This window comes from Chrysochloris asiatica, unplaced genomic scaffold (genome assembly GCF_000296735.1).
Source record: "Chrysochloris asiatica unplaced genomic scaffold, ChrAsi1.0 scaffold00085, whole genome shotgun sequence".
Classification (NCBI taxonomy): Eukaryota; Metazoa; Chordata; class Mammalia; order Afrosoricida; family Chrysochloridae; genus Chrysochloris; species Chrysochloris asiatica.
Window position 1 is genome coordinate 6,259,265 of NW_006408603.1, and position 13,224 is coordinate 6,272,488.

At 40.6% G+C, this 13,224-nt stretch overlaps 1 protein-coding gene across 2 annotated transcripts; it reads right to left on the reverse strand.

The window, feature by feature from the left end:
* Positions 1-1,192: 1,192 nt before the first annotated feature.
* Positions 1,193-11,898, reverse strand: LOC102839472 (acidic mammalian chitinase-like). Of its 2 annotated transcripts, XM_006865921.1 has the most exons (11): positions 11,874-11,898; positions 10,353-10,382; positions 9,617-9,818; positions 7,471-7,527; positions 5,616-5,781; positions 5,029-5,153; positions 4,721-4,844; positions 4,268-4,453; positions 3,273-3,392; positions 3,044-3,185; positions 1,197-1,561 (listed from the first exon to the last, which is right to left on the reverse strand). In XM_006865921.1, exons 1-11 carry the CDS (start codon positions 11,896-11,898, stop codon positions 1,281-1,283), a joined length of 1,458 nt encoding a protein of 485 aa, XP_006865983.1. In that variant the 3' UTR covers positions 1,197-1,280. The 2 variants fall into 2 exon arrangements, with proteins under 2 accessions (XP_006865984.1, XP_006865983.1); XM_006865922.1 differs by lacking the exon at positions 9,617-9,818 and having other exon boundaries at positions 1,193-1,561; positions 11,874-11,883.
* Between the last annotated feature and the right edge of the window lie 1,326 nt (positions 11,899-13,224).

Consider the following 13,224-nt stretch of genomic DNA (forward strand, 5'->3'; position numbering starts at 1 on the left):
AATGCTGTCAGTTTCTCTGTGAGAATACTGACGTCATTGTCAAATCAGGCTGTAAAATATTATAGCTAAGATTGTGTCCTCTGAAGCCAGATTCCTGGGGTTTGAACCTGCAATTTACTATCTGTGTGATGTTAGGCAAGTTTCTTAATCCACCTGTGCCTCAGTTTTGTCTGTTACAAATTCCATGGAGTGATAATCTGATTAGCCTTCTAGAGTCTAATGTCCACCCCAGCCAATTAGTCAATCCAAGGAGAGATCATGAAGTATGAACATAGCAGTTATTGCTTAACCTAGAGGTTGGAGCAATCTCATGAGAAAGGGACATTATTGTCCCATGGGCAGGGTGGACACCTGCAAAGGAGTCCACTGCACAGATCATACCAAAGCTGCCAACCCAGGAATTGCTGGACAAGCTTTGAGTCCTCAGCAGAAATAAAGGTAATGACCTGACTTCCCTTCTTACTCATTGGCCAAGCCAAGCACACTGCCTGTGCCCCTAGGTCTTATTTAATCACTTTGGCTTCTCTCTAAGGACAGACATATCCCATCCAGGTCCTTATTCCATCCCTGAAGCAATCATTCAAACATTTTCTCCTCACAGACTTCAACTTCCCTTCAGATCAACTCAGGCAGATAGGAGTTTGTGGGGCTGTTGGTTTGACCACTTCCTCACCCATTCTCCTTTTTCACTTTCCCCTAAGCAGGACCAGGGTTTCACATCTGTCTTAGTTTCTCAGTGCAGCTATAACACATATGCCAGTTTAGGAGGCTAGAAGTAAGTCCAAGTTGAGGTCACTGGTTTTAAGGGAAGAGTTTCTCAAGATTCAAGAGGAAAACCTTGGATCTTTCAGCCTCTGTAGCCTTGATATTCTTTGGTTCCTTGGAGAGCTTCATGTGGTATCTATCACTCCTCACTCCACCCCTTAGTACTTGATTATCTCTTTGTCTATGTGTGGAATCTGCTCTTTTTATAACTCAGAGGTGATTAGGTTTAAGACATATCCTACACTGATATTGCTTTATTAGCATAGCAAACCCCCCCCACCAAAATTTTTTTTTTTTAATTTCCAAATGGGATCACATCGACAGGTGTAGGGTCAGGACCCTAACACATACTTCCCAGGGATACAACTAACTCCGTAACACCACCCAAATCACATAAAACCAATGAAACTCATTATTTTACTTTTTTATTTTATTGCAGAGCTCTAGGCAAGAGTAAGATGTTCTAAGCAAAGGAGATTTTTGAGAAATATAGAGAATGAAGGCACAGGTCAGATTTATGCCCAGTTGCAGCAATCACAGCTGGTGTCAAAGACAAGCCCTGCCTGGCAGTGTTGCTGGTATGTGATTCCATTCAGGCAGTGCCAGAAAGCATTTCTGTTATTAGCCACAGGGTACAGTCCATTGGCTTTGCCAGCACAGAACCCACTGCCACCAGAGCTGCCTCCGGAACTGCTGCCTCCACTCCCACTTCCGCTGCCACTGCCACTTCCACTTCCACTTCCGCTGCTGGGAGGAGGCGTTATTGGCTCAATGGGCTGAGCAGGGGCCGTGCAACCTGAAACAGGCAACACAAACAGCAGATAGGTGAGATTGGTAGACGCTCAGAGCTTTGTCCAGAGGTGAAGAGATCTGGAAGCAAATAGGATCTTGGAATTGTGGTGCAGTTAGCTTCTGGATCCTGAAACTAAGATCATAGGATAGTTCCACACTTCAAAATAAAATAAAAATCAAAACAAAAAACCCCGGTGATTTCAAGACAGTGTGGTTTTAAATTTTAAAAAGTTCTCTCTGTGGAGGAAGGTAGAATCTCCACTGAGTAGTATCCAATCTGTTTAGGCGGGTCTGATGAAATGAAATACGGATAGGTCTCTTGTGATACAATAGTGAATAATTATTATCAGGACTGATTGTGAGGGTTGGAAATGTAAAGGTAGACGTTTTGTAGCAAGGAGGGGAATGATTAACTTTCCAGTCCTGGAGGGGAGGTCCCTGGACCATCAAGGGAGAAGAGCAAAGAGCGGGACCCTACCCAGAGAAGCAGTGATGGCTGAGATGGAGGCAGAGATGATGACCTGGAGAGATGGAGATGAAACAGCTGGGGACTTTAGACACAGAGAGGAAGAGGGGCTGTGTGCTGTCGACTTGGTGGGGGGGAGGGGGTATACTTGTAGCATATACCCTTTGGTTGGTTGATGATACATAGAGGGGATTGTAACCATGGCAATGAAATGATACACTATAGGATGAATGTAAAACAAATGTTCTCACATGTAAATTATCACATAATTCACAATAAAACATTAAAAAAAAAAGTTCTCTCTGCCTTTAACAGTCTATATCATTCAAAATATATTTACTGAGCACCTACTATGTGCAGAACACTTTCTTAGGATCTGGGTATAAATAATGAACAAATGAGAAAAGAAACATTTGAGACTGCTGGAAACCATTTAGGAAGTTGGTGCTCAATCTTGAATTACAGATTAGAAATATGTGAGCAAAGGTGAGAATTTCTTGTTAAATCTCCCCAGATGAGCTGAGAGGGAATTTTAATAAGCGATTATACAGAGAAATAGATGCTTATACTGAAACCTTGTTGTTGTTGTTAAGTGCTGTCGAGTCGGTTCTGACCCATAGCGACCCTGTCCAGGGTTTCCGAGGGTGTAAATCTTTACGGGAGTAGAAAGCCTCATCTTTCTCCCGCAGAGCGGCTGGTAGTTTCAAACCGCTGACCTTAAGGCTGGCAGCCCGATTCGTAACCACTACGCTACCAGAGCTCCTTATACTGAAACCTTACATGGATCTAGATTTCTTGATGTTATTCTACACCTTAGCAGACCTAGAAGGCCTACCCAACTGAATTTGGTTTCCCATAAGAGCACAAAGCTCAGAGGTCTAAGTAGAATGTAGCACCTGTCTCTCAGCTGGGTGGGAGCAGTGAGGTTCTCCAGGCAATGGGGGTGGAAGCAAGTGAGGACCATCTTTTGAGTTGGAGAAGGAACATTTGTATGTTGTGGGCATCTCAGCTGCCACTTACTTGCACTCTGTAGGCCGAGGGCATTCTTCAGAGTGGAGATGAGGGGGAACTTGCCCTGGTTGCAGAAAGTTCCAGTGAAATCATCCAAGTCAATAGCCCAGACCATGGCACCTCCAAAGTTGTTCTGCTTAAGCCACTGAGCCTGTTAAAGCACAGAAGATACCAGAAGTAATTTCATTTCCTAAGGTTCAGTGTTGACACTGCACCATGTCTTAGGAGTTGTCCTTACCTTGATATTAAAGCTCTTGACATTGTCATAGCCAACCCACTCATTGCCCTGATAGGCATAAGGCACTTCCTGTGGGGCATCCCATTGCTGAGTGGCTCCATTTTTCAAGAAGGTGCAGATCTTTAAAAGGTCAAGAAATTCAAATCTGTCAAATACTCATATAACTTATGAAGTAAGCATACAGTTGCTCTTTGATCTTTTTTTCCTCTTTCATGTATCTAATTGATGGTTTCCTCTGTTTCCTAAGTATGAGTTTTTATCTGTCATGAAGTAGATAGGTTTGCTTTTCAAATGCTCTCATGCTGTCCCAACTCTTAGTAACCCACAGTAATATGAGATATATATTTAGTTTATTCTCTGTGTGCTAATATAACTTGAAGTGTACGCTTTTGTGATTGAAGGGATATTGTACATTATTACTTTTTATATTGAATTAGGTAAATGAACAAGTTTTTAAACTCTTTAAGCATTGGAATGATCCTTTTCCTATTGTGACCAATATCAACTATACAAGACAGAGTAGAACCACCTAAGGGTTTCCAAGGCTACCATCTTTATAGAAGCAGATTGCCACATCTTTCTCCCATGGAGTGGTGGGTTCAAGCTGTGGACCTTTCATTTAGTAGCTGAGTGCTTAACTGCTACAGTACTGGGCTTCTTACTGGAGTGATATTCTGGGTTTAAAACAGCTAGATAGGGGAAAGATTTCTGCAGATTCTAGCTCTAAGTCTACTGGCCAGCACCATATGTGAAATTAACAGAACACTGTGCAGTCCAATCTACCTATCTTATGTTATCGTTAGGTACTGTCAAATGGATTTTGGCTAAGAATGACCCCATGTGACAGAGTAGAGCTGCCCCATAGGGTTTCCTAGGCTGTACTCTTTATGAGAACACATTGCCAGGTCTCTTTCCCATAGATCACTGGGTAGGTATGAACCACCAATCTTTTGGCTAGTGCTTAACTGTTGTGCCATGAGGGCTTCTTCACCCACCTCATAGTAGGCCCAGAATCCAGCCTGCCTGGTGTAGGGCCCAGCAGGCCCAGCACCAGAAGTGGGGGCACCAATTCCAGTGCTGGAGGGGTTGCTCAGGATGAAGGTGTGTCCATAGGTTGGGAATCCAACAATGAGCTTCTCAGCTGGGGCTCCGTTATCCTTCCAGTAGTTCATGGCATATTCCTGTAATGACAGTGGGTTAACTAGAAGCCTTACCCAGCCAGTGACCTGATGCATGGTTATGTTAGTCCCTTGTACTAACTGCTAAAATTTATGTTAATGACTTTCCCCAAATATTTTGGAGATATTATAGTTGATGTGACATGATAGATCACTTAGGATGACATCAAATGAGACATTTTCAGAACTTATGATGATTTTTGTCCATGAATCTTTTTGTGATTTATAACATCATCCCTGGTCTGCATGTAAATCTTTGCAGGAGCTCACCACATTGAGGTAGGCGTTGCTGCCAGTGTCACTGGGGTACTTGTACAGGGGACTGTTCTCTCCAGTGTAGCCCTCCCAAGAGCCGTGGAGGTCATAGGTCATGACGTGGATATAGTCCAGGTACCTGAAGTGAGATAAAGGATTAAAAATCCTTTCTGATGATCATTTCCTATACTCATTCAGGAAAGTGATAGTACCACTTTCCTAGCCTCTTAAGCAAAGTCCCTAAACAGCAAGACAGAGCAAGGACAAGTGTGCCTTGCACAAATGATACCCACAGGAGTTTGAGGATAAGGTACATCACTCACTGGGAAAGCTGGGGGATCTCATAGCCAGATTGGATGTTGGAGATGCCAGCAGCTACCGCAGCGGTGACCATCAGCCTGGGCCTGTTGACCTGCTTGGCTTCTTGCTCAAAAGCTTCACGCATTTCCTATGGAATAATAGCATGCATGAGTTATGATTTGTAAAGTAGCATGGAATATACTGCCTGGCACTTTGCAAACATATTGCTTGTTATTAGTTTCATCATGATTATTAAAGGCTTGCTGAATAAATGCAGGATCTCTAAAAAATCTTCATAATGCTGGTGGTGATTATGTGCTGTGGAGTCGGTTCCAACTCATAATGACCTTGCATAGGGTTTCCAAAGCTGTAAATCTTTACAGGTGTAGAAAGCCTCATCTTTCTCCCGTGGAACAGCTGGTAGTTTTGAACTGCTGATCTTGAGGGTAGCAGCCTGACTCATAACCACTACACCCCCAGAGGATTCTATCATTGTAAATTACAGTTTTAATTCTAAATTCTAGTTGTATTCTGTAATCTCAGATTCTTCTTGGAAAGAATAAACCATGGGGTTCTTGGCCTAAATAAAGACTGTTACTTCCCTTCTCACCTGCACAAGGACGGTGAAGAGATGCTTGTCCTGAGCAGTGCTCCCACGAGAGCCAGGATATTCCCAGTCAAAGTCTAGCCCATCAAACTCATACTGACGCAGGAATTTGATGACCGAGGCAATGAAAGTCTGGCGGTTCTCAGGAGTGGAAACCATGGCAGTGAATCTGGGGGAAGAAGAGGAGGGAGGAAGGGAAGCGTTTATCCATATATGCCTTGCACCTACCTACTACCTGGCCTCTGAGGTTCCCCCAAATCTCTCTCTCTTATTTTCTTGAAACCTTTTATTGTGAATTGAGTGTGAAGGTTTACAAAATAGATCATCAGTTTTACTTTTAACAAATCATACACTTTGTTCCATCTCAATGATTGCAATCCCCTTCACGTAGCAACAATTATCTCACTTCCTCCCAGTGCTTCCTAGTTTCATTTTCTTCCCAACCCTTCTGAACTTTGCCCTTCAGTATATATTGTCCTTTTGATCTTGCCTGATTGATCCTTCTATGGTGAGCATACCTATCTATGGCTTCATTGAAGACTATGCCAAAAGGGTGGGTTCCATTCCAGATCTGAAGGGTGATGGAAGACCATAGTCTCGGGTTCCTCCAATCTCTTTCTGACCAGTTAGTCCAGTCTTTTTGTTTTTTAACAATTTTGAATTTTGTTCCACATTGTCTTCCCCTCTTTCCAGGACCTACTAATGTGATCCTTTTCATGGCTGACCTCTGTTGGTGTGATGTCTTGTGCGCCATCTCACGCATTTACTAAGCTTGGTGAGACAGCTGCCTTTTTCACTTCACTATGTTCCCACAAAGCTGCATGTTCAGTGTTCTCAGAGAAGCCAATAACTGTATTACTTCTTTCAATGTAGCAGCCTTAAACTCATTGTGAATTCATCTTCTCCTCCTCCTCTGACTTTATCACTTTTCAGACCTTGCTCATTTGTTGCATGATCTATCCAGAAGCACCCCTTCTTTTGCCTCTAGACCTCTACGGTCAGTCCTGATTCTTTTCAGTCAATCCCCCACCCCCAGATATGGATCCCTTCATTGACCTCTACAGTTGATATGCTCCAGGTACCACATTTCCGGAGCCACTCTGTTCTGTGGTTCTAACTCACACTGCAATTTCGGCCTCAGAGGCCTTCATTGGGAACTACTGCTCAAATTAAAGCATGTTCTTGGTTTCTCCTGTCCCTACTTTGTAATGTTACTCTTCCTGGCCCTGGCATCTTAAGTTCCCTTTATTTTGTTACCCACTCAACTCTGATCTTTCGCCTAAGTTGCATTTCTTGCTTGGAACACCTGGTTAGTTCACTGTGTCCTCTCTTCAGTTAGTTCCCCAAGTTTGTCTAACCTCCAAAATGTCTATATGACTTTTTCTTTTCTTCTTTCTAAGTATAAATAGAAAGAAATACTGTAACACCCTTCTTAGGATGTATACTTGTGAAATATTTAAGAAAACGTTGTTTTGGAATCTCAGGAATTAAATCTCTACGGATAAGATCCCAAATATATATCCAAATTTAAACATACAATAAATTATGTTCTATTTCATATGGAGGCTCCATTCTTCATGTTATTGTTAAGTGTCATCCAGTCACTTCCAACTCATGCAACCCTGTACAGGGTTTCCAATGAGAGCTGGTGCATTTGAACTGTCTACCTTGAAAGTAGAAGTCCACTGCTTATCTTTTACAATGCCACACCAGGTTTCTGTAGTGAAGTTCATATTAAGCAAAACTTGGTATAGTTGCTTAGCATGTATCCTTCATGCTCTGTCTTAGATTGCGAAAGAATTTAAGAAATCACAATGGACGATTGCTTTCAATAACATGTGACTCATAGAGAACTTACGGGGCAGTTCCAAAGTTCCAGCCTCCAATGGCCAGGAGAGTCTTCAGCTGGCTATTCCTATAAAAGAGAGAGAGAAAATAAAATTTCAAAGTTTACATGCGCTCTTTTGTTTAAAATAACATTGCTTTTGGGTCAGGCCTGGTCATATGCTTTGTTATTACCTCAGATTGGACAGTTTTCTCAACTGCTGAAAATTTCCTTTACAAAGTCTTTGTGTAATTATCATCATAAAAGCACTCAAATTTTCTGAAGGAAATTTAAATTATGGCATTTTAAAAAATGACAATATTTTTTATACATGTAACTTAAGCAAGATTGTCTTTTCTCCTGTTTCATCAGATGAAATGGTAAATGTTGCTTAGGCATAATTACTTTCTCAGCCTCTGGATGAGTGACAATAAATTAATTGGCTTGGAATTGCACATTCTTTATGGAATAGTGGTTCTCAAAGATCCGTGCATGCAACATTTATGTGCAAGGGTCACAATGCAGGAGGACATTAAGACTTCAGGTTTATAGCCCCTTCTCCAGAGATTCTGATCCGGTTGGACTGAGGGACTGGCATTTTTATTAGGTGATTCTGATGCATGTAACCAAAGGACCATACTTCAAGAAACACCATTCTAGGGGTTTCTTTCCTATTGGGTATCATAACTTAAATCTCAGTAGCTGTGTTCAAGATAAAATTACATTGAGGAAAGCAATGGATAGTAGCCTTATTCTCATAGAGATAACTAGCTTGAATTAATTGGAAATTAAAGAATCCCAGAGACATTTTCCTTTAACACAAAAATTACTCTACTAAAATAGAGGAAACCCTTCTGATATTTGAGTTTAATTATATATGATTTTTAATATTCTCTGCCTCCTAGTGTCTAATGCAAGAAGCTATGAAAACTTGCTTGGGGACTAAGGTGCGCCTGACCCAAGCCATGGTATTTTCAATAACCTCATATGCATGCGAAAGCTGGACAGTAAATAATGAAGACCGTAGAAGAATTGATGCTTTTGAGTTATGGTGTTGGAGAATATTGAAAGTGCCATGGGCTTCCAAAAGACAACAGATCTGTGTTGGAAGAAGTGCAGCCAGAGTGCTCCTTGGAGGCCAGGATGGCCAAACTTTGTCTCTCATACTTCAGACATATTGTCAGAAGGGTCTAGTCATTGGAGAAGGATATCATGTTTGGTAAGGTTGAGGGTCAGAGAAAAAGAGGAAGACACTCAATGAGATGGATTGGCCAAGTGGCAGCATCGATGGACTCAAACATGGCAACAGTAGTGAGGTTGGCCCAGGACCGGGCAGTGTTTCGTTCTGCTGTGCATAAGGTCGCTATGGGTCAGTACTAACTCGATGGCACCTAACAACAACAGCAACAATGGTAACTTATTGTTTCCTAGGTCATATAAAGAAGTTATCAACAAAGAAGGGAAGAAATGGAACCAACTGTCAATCCAAAACAAATCCCCAAAGTTAAACCCATCAATCTGTAACGCAAATAGTAGGTCTCTTTCCTTGGTGATGGTGGTTATGTGCTGTGGAGTTGATTCTGACTCATAGCGACCCTTACTAGGATTTCCAAGGCTGTAAATATTTATAGGAGCAGAAAGCATTATCTTTCTCCTGGGGAGCTACTGGTAGATTTGAACTGCTGACCTTGCAGTTAACAGCCCAACTCATAACCCACTATGCCTTCAGAGCTGCTTATCTCTTCCCCTAATATGGTTTATTCTCTTATATATTATTAAAAGCAATATTGGTATACACATACATCCCTATTATACATACAGCTGGTAATTTGCATATAGTTATATTATTGGGATTTTAGGTTTATAGTGGGGAAATGTAGGCAACATTTGAGAATGTGGTGCAGGGCTGAGCAGTGTTTTACTCTGTTGCACATAGGGTTGATATGAGTCAGAACCAACTCAATGACACCTAGCAATAAATACTGTTTATCTATATCATTGCTATTAGGAGCGTCACTCCTGGATCAGCACCCTCTGAGAATTTGTCAGAAATGCAGTCTTTTCCTTCAAAACCACTTTATCTGAATTTAAGAAGATCTCTAGATGATTTGTTTACATGTTAATGTTTGAGAAGTCCTGACCCACAATATACTAAATAGATGTCTCCCTCTCCTCTTACTTGTTTTTCAGGCCATTGAAAGATTGGTAGAGAGTCACATCATTCCACTCAATGGTGGTGATCTCATTGTTGCGCATCCCAGCAAAGGCGTAGATTAGGTGAGTACAGAGGCAGGGGTCGATGTCATCAGGCTTGAAGCGCCCCAGGCCAGGCCGGTACTGGGCCCAGTTGGTGAAGTAGCATGTCAGCTGGTAGGCAGAACCTGTAGAGAATGAGAAGCAAGGATGGCATCCTGATTCAGGTGCCACTGAAGTGTGCTACAAATTTTGGCTCTGACTTTCTTTGCTTCCCTGTACCTCAGATGTATGTTCTCTGTGTAGGAGTGCTTAGTATGAATACTTTTACAGATCAGTTCTAGGATTTTAACTTTAGGACTGGTTAATGACTTGGAATTCATTGTTTTTAACCTTGATATATTCATTTTGGTGTCTCAAAATAGATGTTCACTAGTCCTATGACCTCAATAAACATTAGTTTAAAACTGTCAGATGGTCATACTGAAGAGGACAGAAGTGATTCCCAATTCAAAACAGTAGATGTATCCAAAGCTAAACCTATTTCTTTTCCTCTGGTATGGTTTATTTCTTGTTATTTCTTTTATAAGTCACTTTGGGATAGAAATAAATCCTATATAATACATAAAACAGAGATTTTTCATATAAATAATTTAGAGGTGTTTGAGGTGTTTGGTGGAAACAGATAATGTCGGAGATAAAACATGGCACCCATGACTTACCCAGCTGAGCATTCAGCAGAAGGACCAGACCTATGAGAGAAAGAAAAAGCATATACCTTGTGTCAGTCGTCTACATACTGTGGAATCTAATTCTGAGACTTTGGGTGTCATTCTATTTGTCATAGATTGTTACAACTGCAGCGGCACTTTGTATTATTTCAAAAAGCAGGCTTTTCAGCAATGTCTTTCCCTTCCCTTAGTAAAAAGTAGGCACCTTCTTCTTCTACCTTCCATATCAGCAAGAAATTTTATTGATTCAGAGTCAGAAGTCAGAAGATCTATGGAAGATATACTTACTGAAAGCACTCCAAATTCATTTTACTTAGTGAGTACACATTTATTCATCCTTGATCTCCCTAAACTGGGATAAACCCAACCTTCCAAAAGATAAAAGCATCTCTAAAGCAATGAATTTAGTATCTTGTGGGCCTTTAGGAGTTGTTTTCTCCCATTTTGAACCACTTTTCAGGAGCCATTAGAGGTGAGAGAAGAACTGGGAACTATGAGGTGAGTCTCCAGATACCTCTTCCTGGCTTCTACAGGAGTCCTTCCGCTTTATTTCTTTTATAAATCAAAATTGAGGTTTCATTTGGAAAAGGTTCTGAAACTTTAACAAGTTTGTAAATCACACATCTAGAGCAAATAATAAATTCTCAATACTATTTGTCTCTAAGAAGTTTACTGAACCAATGTATGGCTAAACTTCTAACAGTGACATTTTTGTAGTACATCATCAACTTAGTAGAACAATAGAAGCTGAAAGATAGAAAACAAAGGTAATTTATATAGCTAACTCTATCTCAGTTCCTACTGATTTTTATCTCTGAAAAAGTTAGGCAAATAAAAATAATACAAATTAAAATGAGATGTGGCAGGAAAATGAGTGGAGAAAATGGAACAACCCAAGGATGAAAGAAGATAAATTTTAGAAGAAAACTAGCTTTACTTTTATGACTATGCCAGTAGGATTAATGAGGGCAAAAACTATAACAGAGTTCATTGAGATTACAAGAACAAGAGACAGGCTGATTTGTATATGTCAAGATAATCTTGAAATTTTGAAACGACTAATGTTCTGTATGCGTGTATCTCAAATTACATAAGTATGAGTCACTATTTTACTTTCAAGATACATATGTATCAAGCATTCATAAAAGGTTGACAGTTCAAAGCCACAAGCTGTTCCTCGGAAACCCTATACAGGGTCGCTATGAGTTGGAACAGACTTAACAGCACTTAATGACAACAATAGTTATTAATTCTGTTCTCTCTCTGTAAAAAGAATGTGATGAGGTCTTACTTGTGTGCCCTACACTGACTACCTTGCAATAAACTAAATGAGTTTATGCATGACAAACCTGAGTATCTCTCTATTGGTTTCTAAGAGTGCCATCAAAATCCTACACAATGAAAGAGAATAGAAAGACATGGGGATGTAGTGTGGATACTATTTCATGATGTAAAAGCCATAGAGAAGAAATGATATGAGAGTGAAGCTCTTTCTCTTAATTACAAACTCACCTGTGAGGAGAACAAGCTTCGCCATGGTTGCTGTGTCTGCACTGGTTCAGCAGAGCCTACATTTCCTTTTATACCTACCAGCTGTGTCTCTAATTATCATGAAAGCTTCCCAGTGGAAAGAATTTAACCGAGATATGTACATAGCTAATCAATAAATCCACAGAACTCTTCCCCTGTAAACATCACTCCAAGGACCTCCAACTTATACCCTCCCACCTCCATTACCACGCTCCCTGACCAACAGAGACAAAGCAAGGTGATGTCTCTAAAAAGAGTATGGGAGACCATCACCAGCTTAATAGCCTTTTTGGCAGTTCCCAGGGCTGATAAAGATCTATTTAGATACTGAGGTTGGTTTTGTGCTGTGGATATTTCGTGCCTGGCATCAAAGTATGAATTTATTTAACAGTAAATAATAAAATCTTCTGAAGTTATTAATTGTTCTTAGGTCTTTTTTCTTCTAGAATTATCCATATGCAATTTGTACATCAATACCTAAGACATTTTCCCTTTTTAGGAGCTCTCTGAGTGCTATACACACACCTGTTGCTTGGAATGACTTCAAGTCATGACTATATTATAATTGTATCTAAAAATGTGTGGTTCCCAAAGTGTTCCCTCTGAAGGTCACCAAGGGCTAGCTCTCTAAAATTCCATAGCTTTGAATTACATCTCAGAGATGCTAAAAAATATTTCCTATTCCTGATGTACAGACATACTGGTGATAGTATTGGAAAGAGTCTCTTTTCATAGAAATATTTGCAACTTGCCTATTTATAGAATTTTGTGTTTAAAATTAATTCCAATTTACCTTTCCAAACATTATCCATTACCACTAGCTATTATATATATACATGTTGTTGTTGTTGTTAGGTGCCACCAAGTCGGTACCGACTCATAGCGACCTTATGCACAGCAGAACGAAACACTGTCTGATCCTGGGCCAACCTCACTATTGTTGCCACACTTGAGTCCATTGATGCTGCCACTTGGCCAATCCATCTCGTTGGGGGTCTTCCTCTTTTTATCTGACCCTCCACCTTACCAAACATGATATCCTACTCTAGCAACTGGTCCCTCCTGACAATATGTCTGAAGAATGAGAGACAAAGTTTGGTCATCTTGGCCTCCAAGGAGCACTCTGGCTGCACTTCTTCTAAAACGGATCTATTGGTTCTTTTGGCAGCCCATGGCACTTTCAATATTCTCCTCCGACACCATAACTCAAAGGCATCAATTCTTATATATATATAAGAATTGCTGGAGAACGAATGATAGATTTCTGCAAGACAAATGATTTGTTTATTTCAAATACCTTCTTTAGACAGCATAAGAGAAGACTATACACATG

What these genes read in the sequence shown, in the direction of transcription:
- LOC102839472 (XM_006865921.1), bottom strand. Translation starts at nt 11,898, where the DNA reads ATGGCGAAGCTTGTTCTCCTCACAG. An exon ending in GAAGCTTGTTCTCCTCACAG is followed by an intron (nt 10,383 to 11,873) that starts GTGAGTTTGTAA and finishes TTTCTCTCATAG; the next exon opens with GTCTGGTCCTTCTGCTGAAT. An exon ending in GCAACGCCTACCTCAATGTG is followed by an intron (nt 4,454 to 4,720) that starts GTGAGCTCCTGC and finishes CTGTCATTACAG; the next exon opens with GAATATGCCATGAACTACTG.